Below are 13,737 nucleotides of genomic sequence, written 5' to 3' on the forward strand. Positions count from 1 at the left end.
CCTCGCCAAACTGTTCCCACAAAGTTGGGAGCATGAAATTGTCCAAAATGTCTTGGTATGCTGACGCCTTAAGAGTTCCCTTCAATGGAACTAAGGGGCCAAGTCCAACCCCTGAAAACAACCCCACACCATAACCACCCTTTCATCAAATGATTTGGACCAGTCCACAAAGCAAGGACCATAAAGACATAAATGAGTGAGTTTGGGGTGGAGGAACTGGACTGGCCTGCACAGAGTCCTGACCTCAACACCTTTGGGATGAATTAGAGCGGAGACTGTGAGCCGGGCCTTCTTGTCCAACATCAGTGCCTGACCTCACAAATACACTTCTGGAAGAATGGTCAAACATTCCCATAGACACCCTCCTAAACCTTGTGGACGGCCTTCCCAGAAGAGTTGAAGCTTTTATAGCTGCAAAGGGTGAGCCAACCCAATATTGAACCCTACAGGCTAAAGGATCGCACACACGATCGAATATTCCGATGGACATGTTTTGTCGTATAATCAAACCGTCTGTACGCTCCATCGGACAAAAGAGCAGAAAAACTACGTAGTTTTGTGAATGTTGGCTGAAAAAGTTCTGCCGTCTGTATGCAGAACAAGTTCACGGCCAGTGCCTTTCAGACAAAAATATATAATTATTATTATTATTATTAAAGGGCCCAGAGGTCCCGGATGGAAAGCCCCCTTTATTTGGAAATTTATTTTTATAAAAAAAAAAAGGGGGGGGGATTGCCATCTGGGGCCCTGGTGGCCTCCGGATCCCTAAAAAAAAAAAAAAAAAAAAAAAAAATGTTGTTTTTTTTTTTTTTTGTTTTTTTTTAAGGGGTTTCCCACCTGGGCCCTCTCCAGCTGACTTGAGCAAGTCTGGTGCAAAGTTACCCCTGCTTTATGAGGGGTAACTTTGTGCCGGAATTTCCAGTTACGCGCACCGGGAGTAGCCTGCGCCGGCCAAACGTACTTTTCCGAATCGGCGTATGTCCCTCATTTGCATATTTAACAAAAAACCATGGGCGCGCCAGATCCGTCCAGCGTAAATATGCGCCCACGCCGCACCGGCGTAGAAAAGTTATGCCGGTAGGAAGAAGTCTATTTTGAGGCGTATCTGGTTCTGTGGGTACGGCGCATAGATACGACGGTGCACATTTAGACTTACGCTGCGCATCTCGAGATACGCCGGCGTAAGTGCTACATGAATCTGGCCCACTGTTTTTTTTTTTTTATACACTTTTATTACACAGTTGGGCATATCTATCCAACTCTCGTTACCACAGGATTTTATACTTTTTTGGTGATATATGTTAATGTTTTTTGCACAATTGTGTGCATATCCCTATTTATATTTATTTATATAATTGGCTACGGGCATCACAGCACTTTATCTCACGTTTGTATGTTGCTAGCGGATTTCTAGTTCAATTTATTTTGTGCTTTTGTCCTAGGCTGGGTCTATTTGCATCCATTTCACCCTTATGCGCATATTTAACTTTATTCACTTAGCATGTTTGGTCCTAACTAGCAATAGTTTTGCACTTCAGTGACTCACCACTTAGTCACACATACTTTGGTTTAGATGCTGCCTTTTATTTTATGTTTATTTATGCTTGGCTGTGCCTAGCATTATATTATATTTCCAGGCTGGTGGACTCCACCTCTGGTGGTAATAGTGTGCATTTCTGCATATATATTGCCGTGTGTCTCCATTTCCCTCTAGCCATCGGCTATAGCACAGACAGCGCCACTACCCCCACACCCCAATTTATTCCATTTTTATTTGTATCCTCTTGGGGATACAATAGAGGGGGGGCTGCAGTCTTATTTATATTTATAACTTATACCATTTCCCACATCTTATCCTAAGCGCGGGTATTCCATCTATTTTCTAGTAAATATATAGTTGTCACTTTTATTTCAGACCTTATTTTCCATGCACATGGAAGGAACAGGATTTCTGACTGCAAAAGATTCAGCCCTTTACATCTAGGCATGCCAGAGACATTCCCTAGACCTGAACCCAGTAGGGTTATAGGACACCGGAAGGTGGTCATAAAATCACCTATCATGATTTTTTAGTAGGAAAGGGGTTACGCTCTTAGGAATTGTTTGCTTGAAGATACAGCATCAGAGCTTATCTGACTAGTTCACCCAATCCGATAAATTTACAGCTCGGTATGTATCCTTCATGTCACCCCCTTGGACGAACTGGATGTGACTAACCAATATTCGTCTTTTACTCCTACTATAGAATTCATTCCTTGTGGTAGGGATCTGCTTAACTTAACACTCATTGGTGCCTGGAGTGGATTATGATCTCAAACACCGGATACTTACGAAATATTGTATTTTGTTGGCATGAGGCACTCACGTGTTTGTCCTGAAAATATAGGGTAAACTGTGCCTGCGTGTTATACGCAGGGGGCTGTGGAAAGTTTCTTTCCCCGACACTTTTGTTTTTTTCTGTTATATACCAATAAATGCGGTGGTTACTCGCAGTTCTTACCAGGCTCCTTTCTGCGTAGCTTTAATGCATCTACCCGCAGGGCTATAAGGAGCCTGGGGATATAAAACACTTTCACATCTGACATGTCAGCATTCAGATGGGAAGAAAACCAGAAGTTGGGAATGCCCAGGGGAAGATTGGACCTACTTGCCAACCGGCTTGCAGAGCAGCCGTTTTGACCTGTCTAGCAGTGTGCATTGGAGACGGGTTTTGTCTGCGTGCGTTTGCGGGCGCATGAGTGAGCCACGCCAAGGCATCCTGTGGTCCTGACACTGACCAATGAGTGTCCTCGCTATAGAGGCACATGCATTCTGATGAATGGATGGGGGCAGGTGGACTGAAGGGGAGCCACCCCTCCTTGAAGGTGCAGGAGCACACCAAATGCCCTGCTTGGTTACATACCTGTCCAGTCATTTGAGTCCCGGGAATAAGCTTCCCTTAATCTAGTATCCTTAAGTGGGTTTTCTTTCCTTTTTAACCATGGCTATGGCAAACAAAAAGGGGACCCACAAGGATTGTCCGTCAGGAGGCATTTTTCTTTCTAAACCATTCTCCTGAACAGACTAGTGGTTTAAAACCAGATGTTTTTTTTGTTGATCAAAGTAGTTCCTTGTTTCACACAACAAATCTCTGATTAATCTTTTTGGTGGTCCTATGCAGCAGTTGCAGAAATTATTGACCACGATTGCTAGAATATTGGCACAGTCAATCTTTCTATCTTAAAAAATTCACAGGCTCTCAGAATTTTTCTTTAAGAGCACATGCCACCTAGATCCTGTATCTGAAGAGAAGATAGGGGCATAGGTGGAGCAGACCTGCAGGTCAGTTACATGATCCAGCTAGGATACCTTCATCACACACTAGGGAGTGGAGGTTTAGAAAAAAAAAATAATAATTCAAGTCAGACTCTGACATTTAGCAGAAAGACCTTGCAGGCAAGGCCCCCCCCTAAAGTAGGCCTGTTGGTTCCTTTATTATCCTCTCAGGTGTGCCGTCCTGGAAGGTGATAGGAGAAAACCTACGACTTGCCGGTAACGGTATTTATACGAACCTTCCAGGACGGCAGGCCTACTTCCTGCCCTATGTGGAGGGAAAGATAAGTTAAGCGCTAGGTGGTAAGTACCTATGTGGAACGATGTCCTTTGTGAACCAGTTCAGGATTACTTTATTACATACTGGGTATCAAGGGGAAGGGTGGGGACTTATAACAAGTTGTCAATTGATTGTGTTTCCTGTGGGGAGGAGCCCTCATCTCTCAGGTGTGCCGTCCTGGAAGGTTCGTAGAAATACCGTTACCGGTAAGTCTAACGTAGGTTTTTACACACCAAACTGTTTATGTAAGATTGTAAAATGTTATTCCTTTCTGGTACTTGCTCTTAATGATCTTCTCTATCCTGTTTTCAGGCAAGCACAAGTCTATTCAGAAAAAGTTGTCCCACCTTGAGGATTTAGCTAATCAAGCTGATGGTATGTCTGATCAAGGCAAAATAAGCATATACTAAAACAATACATACGCAGAGGTGGAGCACTCTTTTTTTTAAAGTAGATTCAAAAATATAGGTAGCTGAGGTTGTATGGAAAGCTTGACTTTTCCTGCAAATGTTGAGTTTGGCCCAACCTTCTACACCAGGCTTCACCAAATGGCGGACTGCGATTCGGTTCCGGCCCCAGTAGCCATACTACCTGGACCGCAGCCTCGCCAAATAGTTTGCCTGCGTGTTCCACTCCTTTCCCCGCCGCTGGCTCGCCCACCTGCTGCTATGGTCACAGCGCACAGGTTTGTTTGTCCCTCGGATCGCTGCACTGCACCCGCCCTCCACCTGTCTTGTTTACACAAGATGAGAAGAGCGGCCACTCTGGACAAAGGGCGGGACTTTTTAAGTTAAAAAGCGCGTGATTGGTAGGACTGCCCCCACTGTGTAGTAACCAATCAATCACTCACCTTTAACTTGAAAAGTCCCACCCATTGTCCAGAGCGGCCGCACTGCACATCTTGTGTAAATAAGGTAGGGTTCTGTGGGGAGGGTCAGTGCTGTGCTGCTATGAGGACAGGAGTCTGCTATCTTGGGGGGTCTGTGATGGGAGGGGGGCTCCCAGTCTGTGATGGGAGGGGGGGACCCAGTCTGTGATGGGAGGGGGGGACCCAGTCTGTGATGGGAGGGGGGGACCCAGTCTGTGTAGGACATCTGAGATGATGGGCCTGTGACATGTACAGGAGGATGATATGTGGAGTCATAGCACCAATATGACACTCGGACCTCCGCTAGAGGAAAAATGTCTTTATTGTACTTCACGGGACACCGAGCCAGTCATTGCATCGGCAATCAACAAAATCCGGGCGCCCGATCGCAATTGCGACAAGAAATTGTGACCTGGCGCCCAGGGAAGCTTAGGCCTGCAGAAGGCAGCAAAGCCGTGGCCTCAATAACCGGCCGGCCCACGCCCACCGGTAATTAAGGCCGCGGCTTTGCGGCCTTCACAGAAGGAAGCTTAGGCCTGCAGAAAGCCGTAAAGCCGCAGCCTCAATTACTAATTGAGGCCACGGCTTTGCGGCCTTCTGCAGGCCTAAGCTTATTTCTGTGATCTGGCGCCATCTTGTGGTGGCTGTTGGCATTACAAGTAGTTGCATTACAAGTAGCAAAACAGCAGTGTGTTTGTGTGTAATGTGTTTTTCACTGTTTTCACTGCCATCTCCTTCCCTCTAATTCCCTCTAATTAGAATCCCCAAACATGATATATATTTTTTATTCTAACACCCTAGAGAATAAAATGGCGCTTTTTTGGGAAAAAAATTTTTTTGGGGAGAAAAAAATACAATTTTTTTAATTAAAAAATAAGACAACAGTAAAGTTAGCCCAATTTTTTTTTTATACTGTGAAAGATAATGTTACGCTGAGTAAATTGATACCCAACATGTCACGCTCGTGGAATGGCGACAAACTTTTACCCTTTAAAATCTCCATAGGCGACGTTTAAAAAATTCCACAGGTTGCATGTTTTGAGTTACAGAGGAGGTCGAGGGCTAGAATTATTGCTCTCGCTCTACCAACACGGCGATACCTCACACGTGTAGTTTGAATACCATTTACATATGCGGGCGCTGCTCACATATGCGCTCGCTTCTGCGCGCAAGCTTGGCGGGACAGGGTGCGTTTTATGACACTTAATTTTTTTAGCTGGCTCCTAGATTCCAAACAAATTTGTCAAACCCTGCATTACCAAATGGGTTAAGGGTCACCAGCAGCTATTGGACACTGGCACCAATTGAAGACCGTTCCCCTCCATATAACCCCTCCCATCAGGGAAGTACCTCCGTTTTTTTTCACCAGTGTCTAAGGTGTTGGACGCGAGTAGGATGTACAGTAGGAAAGCTCTGCGAAAGAGACCCTCGGGGGTAAAAAGAGCTATGCTTTCGGATCCATCCAATTTATGCTAAAACTGGATAGGATCCGGGCCTCATGCATGAGGTGTCGCCTGTAATGTCTCTTCGGAGGACTGGGCTCTTATGCTTAAAGTCCTGGTAAGAGTCTTTTACAAGTCCCAGGGGAGAGGTCTCCATTTAGTAGGAATCCATATTCCTGACCCTGCTGTGATGGGTGAAGATTGGTCTGAATTTCATCAGAAAAACCTGCGGCGGGGATAAAGGTAAGGGAAAAGGAATCCTAAGCCTAATCTTAAGGACCTTTCCTAATAATGAGTAAGGTGTCTTCTCTTTTTTCCACCACTACAGGGAGTAAAGAGCTGAGTTGTACTCACCATGCTCCAAACAGTGTCAGATCCCATGGACAAGCACAATTCCTCCTCTGCAGAGCTCTGCCATGAGAACGGCCACCGCTTCTCTCCTCTAGACGCCGGGTAAGGATGCCACAGACATGGGCATGCAGTATCAGGCAGGAGGAGGCTCCCCTTGCCCCACGACAGCCGCCATTAGCCCTAGCCCTTTATCGGCGGAGGGGGAGGAGCGGGGTCGCAAGCGTGCAAGGGCACGTTGATTCGAAAGACCCCGATGTCTTTCAGGCAATATGCCAGAGATGGGGGACCCCGGATGTAGACCTGCTAGCTTCCAGGTTCAACAGGAAGTTGGACAACTTTGTAGCCAGGACGAGAGATCCTCTAGCCTGCAGATCGGATGCTCTAATAATTCCCTGGAATCAGTTCTCACTGATCTATGCATTTCCTCTGATCGCTCTCTTACAGAGGCTACTTTGCAGGATCAAGAAGGAAAGAATTCCTGTAATCCTAGTGGCCCCAAATTGGCTCAGAAGGCCTTGGTACACCAAGATCATAAAGATGGCGGTAGGAAAACCTTGGATGCTTCCGCTTCGTCACAACCTACTGTCACAGGGTCCAGTGTTCCATCTATCCTTACAAAAGCTAAATTTGACTATCTGGCTACTGAGACCCACATTTTGAAGAAACAAGGGATCTCGGGTCCAGTTCTTTCTACACTTATTAATGCTAGAAAGCCAGCCTCCAGGCTTATCTACTATTCAGAGTCTAGAAGGCATATGTTTCATGGTGTGAAACCAAGAAATGGAATCCTCAGAAGTATGACATAAGTAGGATTCTCGCCTTTTGCCAGTTAGAAGTGGATTTGAAATTAGCCCTTAGTACCATCAAGGGTCAAATATCGGCTCTATCAGTCTTCTTTCAAAGACCGCTGGCATCTCATTCCTTAGTTAGGGCGTTCATTCAGGGGGTACTGCGGATAAATCTGCCAGTCAAGTTTCCCTTGTGCCCATGGGATTTGAATTTGGTATTGTCAGTATTGCAAAAGCAACCTTTTGAACCTATTCGTCAGATTCCTTTAAATCTTTTAAGCAGGAAATTGTCCCTTTTGATCGCTCTCTCTTCTGCTAGAAGAGTATCTGAATTGGCAGCTCTTTTTTGTAAAGAGCCTTATTTAATTTGTCACAAAGACAAAATTGTACTACGACAGCCTGCCTTTTTACATAAGGTGGTGTTGGCTTTTCATTTAAATCAAGACATTGTTCTGCCTTCTTTTTTTTTTTCTTGACCCACAGACGGCAGAGGAAAGGTTATTGCACTCTCTGGATGTATTAAAAGCGTATCTGCAAGCAACCGCTCAGATACGTAAAACAGATGTTTTGTTTATTTTCCCCGATGGTCCCAAGAAGGGACAAGCGGCATCAAAATCCATAATATCCTAGTGGATTCGACAAATAATTATTCAAACTTATAGTTTAAAGAACAGGACTCCTCCTTTTTCTGTTAAGGCGCACTCAACCAGGGCGATAAGTGCTTCACGGGCAGTGTATCACCAGGCTTCGATGGCTCAGATCCGTAAAGCTGCAACTTGGTCTTCAGTCCACACATTTTCCAAATTCTATCAAATAGATGTGAAAGGACATGAGGATGCCGCCTTTGGGCAAAGTGTGCTGTAGGCAGCAGTATAGGGCTTCTTGTCCGTAGCGGCCTGCTTGATCGGTGTCTTCCACCCTTCATTGAGCATTGCTCTGGAATGTCCCATTATGTAATGACGACTGGCTCTGTGTCCCGTGGTGTACGATAAAGAAAACAACTTACCTGTAAAATCCTTTTCTTGGAGTACACCAGGGGACACAGAGGTCCCCCCCCCCCTTCTTATGGGAACCTTACTGCTTTGCTACAAAACTGAGGTACTTCCCTGATGGGAGGGGTTATCTGTCTTTAATTGGTTGTGCCAGTGCCCAATCACTGCTGGTGACCCTTAACCCATTATGTAATGACTTGCTCTGTGTCCTGTGGTGTACTCCAAGAAAAGGATTTTACAGGCAAGCTGTTATAAAAATGGTATAATGCTGTATGTTTGCAAAGCTGTACATTTTTTGTCAAAAGTATTTTCAAATCAGCAAAGACTGGAAATGTAATTTTAACTGCGGAGAAGGTTTAGGCTCCTTTCACACTGAAGCGGTCGGTGCGTCGGCTGTATTTTTAGCGGCGCTTTACCGTCAATTTCATGGTGCTATTCGGCTGTTAGCGGGGCGCTTTTACCCCCGCTAGCAGCCAAGAAAGGGTTAAAACCACTGCAAAGCGCCTTGTCCAATTTCTCCCATTGATAATGCTTACCAAGACATGAAGTAAGGTGAAATCTTTCAGGAAAAAAATAAATGAAAAGTACATTTCCCAAGGGATTCATTTAAGGCTTCATTTCCACTGGCGTTTTTACAGCCACTGTTGTTAGCCATCTTTACAGCTTAAAAACGCCTGTCCATGTTTGTTTTGTAAAAAAAAAAACGCGATAGCGTTTTTGAGCATTTTTTAACGTCTGGCGTTTTTACAGCTCTACTCTGGAGCTTCAGAACGCCCTGGTCCTGCGTTTTTTTTACAGCTCAAAAACGCCTATGCCATTTGCAGCTCAAAAACGCCTATGTGGGCATGATGCCATAGAATAACATGGACAGGCGTTTTTAAGCTGTAAAAAACGCTCAGAAAAGTGACTGTAAAAACGTCAGTGGAAATGAAGCCTTAGAGTTCAAATTCTTTCCCAAAAGGGAAAAAAAATTCACTTAAGGTACCTTTACACAAGCATGAATTATTGAACTGTCACAGCAGAGTAGCAATGACCATTGAAATATTGATAGGATGGGTGAGAAAGCCAACAGTAAACAAACATTTGCTGTATACTACTCTGTGGTGAGCTTGTTCAACATATTTTTCATTCATATGATGTACTTGTGAATGGAAAATCAGTTTTGTGAGGGCTTTAGTCTTCCCCCATTAACTATTCAGGAGACCTTAAAGTGACACTAAATGCACACTGTTAAATTTACATTGTCCCTTCTATTTCTGTATGTGGATGATGGTACTGTAGTTATTTTAACCACTTAAAGTGGAGGTTCACCCAAAAAGTAAATTTTTAACAGTAGATTGATGCTCGTTTTGTCAAGGGGAATTGGGTAGTTTTTTTAAAATCGGGGCAGTATTTACTGTTTTAGAGAGAGATCTTCTCCGCCGCTTCCGGGTATGGGCTGCAGGACTGGGCGTTCCTATTTGATTGACAGGCTTCCGACGGTCGCATACATCGCGTCACGATTTTCCAAAAGTAGCCGGACGTCGGTGCGCAGGCGCCGTATAGAGCCGCACTGACGTTCGGCTACTCGTGACGCACCGTCGGAAGCCTGTCAATCAAATAGGAACGCCCAGTCCCGAAGACCATACCCGGAAGCGGCGGAGAAGATCTATCTCTAAAACGGTAAGTACTGCTTCGATTTAAAAAAAAAACCCACCCGGTTCCCCTAGACAAAATGAGCATCAATCGAATGTTAAAAAAACATTTTCGGGTGAACTCCCGCTTTAAGGACCGCCTCCTGCACATATACGTCGCCAGAATGGCACGGCTGGGCACAAGCACGTACCTGTACGTCCTCTTTAAGTGCCTAGCTGTGGGCGTGCGCCCGCGAACCGGTCCGAAGCTCCTTGACCCGCAGACCTGATCGCGGCTGGAGTCCCGCGATCGGTCCCCGGAGCTGAAGAACGAGGAGAGCTGTGTGTAAAAACAGCTTTCCCGTTCTTCACTGTGGCGCTGTCATTGATCGTGTGTTTCCTGATGTAGGGAAACACGATCAATGATGTCACACGTCCAGCCTGGCCCCCTACAGTTAGAAACACATATGAGATCACACTTAACCCCTTCAGCGCCCCCTAGTGGTTAACTCCCAAACTGCAATTGTCATTTTCACAGTAAATGATGCATTTTTATAGCATTTTTTGCTGTTAAAATGACAATTGTCCGATGTGTCCGCCATAATGTTGCGGTCACGAAAAAAAATCGCTGATCGCCGCCATTAGTAGTAAAAAAAAGTTATTAATACAAATGCAATAAAACGATCCCCTATTTTGTAAACGCTATAAATTTTGGGCAAACCAATCGATAAACGCTTATTGCGATTTTTTTTTTTTTTTTTTTTTTACCAAAAATAGGTAGAAGAATATGTATCGGCCTCAACTGAGGAAATTTTTTTTTTTTTATATATTTTTGGGGGATATTATAGCAAAAAGGAAAAATTTTTTTTTCAAAATTGTCGCTCTATTTTTGTTTATAGCGCAAAAAATTAAAACCGCAGAGGTGATAATATACCACCAAAAGAAAGTTACGGCGGCGTAGTGTATCTTTGGCGGCGTAATGGCGCGGAATTCAAATGGCTGTGATGGGGGCGTGTTTTATGTAAATACGTCGTGACCCGACGTAAACAAAGTTTTTTTAAACTGCACATGCGCCGTCTGTGGGGGTATCCCAGTGCGCATGCTCGAAATTAACCCGGAACAAGCCAATGCTTCCGACGGTGATGTCATTCTACGCAAATCCCTATTCGCGAACGACTTACGCAAACAACGTAAAAATTTCACATTTCTACGCGGGAAGGACGGCCATACTTAACATTGAGTACTCCTCATAACAGTAGATTTAACTATACTCTGGAAAAAGCCGAACGCAAACGACGTAAAAAAAAAGCGCCGGACGTACGTTCGTGAATCGCCGTAACTAGCTAATTTGCATACTCGACGCGGAATTCGACGGAAACGCCACCTAGCGGCCGCCGAAGAATTGCAGCTTAGATCCGACGGCGTACGTCTTGGTACGTTGTCGGATCTAAGCTGCAATTCTAGCCGAGATGCCATCGTATCTTGTTTTGAAGATACAAAACAAAGATACGACACGCAAAATTTGAAATTACGCGGCGTATCTAGAGATACGCCGGCGTAATACTTTTGTGGATCTGCCCCTGTGTTTACAAGTTTAAAACAGGTTCCTTTGCTAGAAAATTACTTAGAACCCCCAAACATTATATATTTTTTTCTAACACCCTAGAGCAGGGGTCTCAAAGTACCGGCCCGCGGGCCATTTGCGGCCTGCGGACCGGTTTTAAATGGGGGGTGCCGCGGAAGTGTAGATGCAGAGTAGCGCAGGAAGCGTCTGTCATAAGTGCGGGGGGTGCCGCGGAAGTGTAGATGCAGAGTAGCGCAGGAAGTGTCTGTCATAAGTTCACTTGTCTCTCATGTTACACTTGCGCTGCTACTCCCTGGCGGCCCCCCCTCTCTTCTTGTCCATCCCCAGTTGCTTGTGACATCATCTGAGATGGACGAGAAGAGAGGGGGGGAGTGGCCGCCGGGGAGTAGCAGCGTGACATGAGAGACAAGTGAACTTATGACAGACGCTTCCTGCGCTACTCTGCCTTTGAAGAAAACAACAGGTAAATTCTGACCTGTGCCCTGATGTGCTCTCGTGTGCTCTCATGTGCCCTGATGTGCTCTCATGTGCCCTGATTGTGCCCGATGTGCTCTCATGTGCCCTGGTGTGCCCTGATTGTGCTCTCATGTGCCCTGATTGTGCTCTCGTGTGCTCTCATGTGCCCTGATTGTGTCCTGATGTGCTCCCATGTGCCCTCATGTGCCCTGATGTGCCCTGTGCCCCATGTACCCTCATGTGCCCCAATGTGCCATGTACCCTGATGTGCCCATGTACCCTGATGTGCCCCATGTACCCTCATGTGCCTCATGTACCCTGATGTGATGGGCTCTGTACATCGGGGTACCCTGTGCCCTGTACCCTCATGTGCCATGTACCCTGATGTGCCATGTGCTGTACCCTGATGGTGAGTGGTCAGTGTGCAGTGTAGTGGTCAATGTGCAGTGTAGTGGTCAGTGCTCTCATGTGCTCTCATGTGCCCTGATTGTGTCCTGATGTGCTCCCATGTGCCCTGATGTGCCCTGATGGGCTCTGTGCCCCATGTACCCCATGTACCCTCATGTGCCTCAATGTGCCATGTGCCCCATGTACCCTCATGTGCCTCATGTACCCTGATGTGCTGGGCTCTGTACATCGGGGTACCCTGTGCCCTGTACCCTCATGTGCCATGTCCTGATGTGCTGTGCCCTGATGTGCTCTCATGTGCCCCATGTTCCCTGATTGTGCCCTGATGTGCTCTCATGTGCCCTAATTGTGCCCTGGTGTGCTCGTATGTGCCCTGATGTGGCCCATGTACCCTGATGTGCCATGGGGCATATGAGAGCACATCAAGGCACAATCAGGGAACATGGGGCACACCAGGGAACATGGAGCACATGAGAGCACATCAGGGCACATGGGGCACAGCACATCAGGACAGGGCACGTGGCACATCAGGGTACAGGACAGAGCACATGGCACATCAGGGTACAGGGCACATGAAACGGCACATCAGGGTACAAAGCCCAGCACATCAGGGCACATGGCACATCAGGGTACAGGGCACATGAAACAGCACATCTGGGTACAAAGCCCAGCACATTGGGGTACATGGGGTATCCTGATGTGCTGGGCTTTGTACCCTGATGTGCTGTTTCATGTGCCCTGTCCTGTACCCTGATGTGCTGTGCCCTGATGTGCTCTCATGTGCCCTGGTGTGCTTGTGTGTGCCCTGATTGTGCCCTGATTGTGTGCCGTGTGCCCCATGTACCCTTATGTGCCATGTGCCCCATGTACCCTTATGTGCCATGTGCCCCATGTACCCTGATGTGCCCCATGTACCCTGATGTGCCCCATGTACCCTGATGTGCCATGTGCCCCATGTACCCTGATGTGCCATGTGCCCCATGTACCCTGATGTGCCATGTGCCCCATGTACCCTGATGTGCCATGTGCCCCATGTACCCTGATGTGCCATGTGCCCCATGTACCCTGATGTGCCATGTGCCCCATGTACCCTGTCCTGATGTGCCATGTGCCCTGTCCTGATGTGCCATGTGCCCTGTCCTGATGTGCCATGTGCCCTGTCCTGATGTGCCATGTGCCCTGTCCTGATGTGCCATGTGCCCTGTCCTGATGTGCCATGTGCCCTGTCCTGATGTGCCATGTGCCCTGTCCTGATGTGCCATGTCCTGTACCCTGATGTGCCATGTCCTGTACCCTGATGTGCCATGTCCTGTACCCTGATGTGCCATGTGCTGTACCCTGATGGTGAGTGGTCAGTGTGCAGTGTAGTGGTCAGTGTGCAGTGTAGTGGTCAGGGTTAATAATGCGTCTGCTCACACCAGTGCTAGGGGGGTTAATAATTTGTTCGCTGACACCAGTACTGTGTTTAAAGTTGGAAAGTTTGCATGCGGCCCCCCATGGGATATGAAAACTTGTCTTGTGGCCCTCAGGTAATTTGAGTTTGAGACCCCTGCCCTAGAGAATAAAATAGCGGTCATTGCAATACTTTTTGTCACACGGTATTCACTTTTTTGAATAAAAAAATAAGACAAAAGTAAAGTTA

The 13,737-nt window shown here is 46.5% G+C and overlaps 1 protein-coding gene across 3 annotated transcripts in view; it reads left to right on the top strand.

Moving 5' to 3' along the window:
- TRMT1L (tRNA methyltransferase 1 like) overlaps positions 1 to 13,737 on the top strand; it is a 281,542-nt gene that overhangs the window by 72,302 nt on the left and 195,503 nt on the right. For 2 of the 3 annotated variants that reach the window (XM_040331221.1, XM_040331220.1), the window contains exon 6: positions 3,905 to 3,967. The exons of the other annotated variant lie outside the window; for it this stretch is intronic. In XM_040331221.1, coding sequence (XP_040187155.1) covers positions 3,905 to 3,967 — 63 coding nt within the window. The remainder of the gene's footprint in view (positions 1 to 3,904; positions 3,968 to 13,737) is intronic. 3 annotated transcript variants of the gene reach the window in all.

The sequence above is a fragment of the Rana temporaria genome, chromosome 12 (assembly GCF_905171775.1).
Source record: "Rana temporaria chromosome 12, aRanTem1.1, whole genome shotgun sequence".
In the NCBI taxonomy this organism is placed as follows: domain Eukaryota; kingdom Metazoa; phylum Chordata; class Amphibia; order Anura; family Ranidae; genus Rana; species Rana temporaria.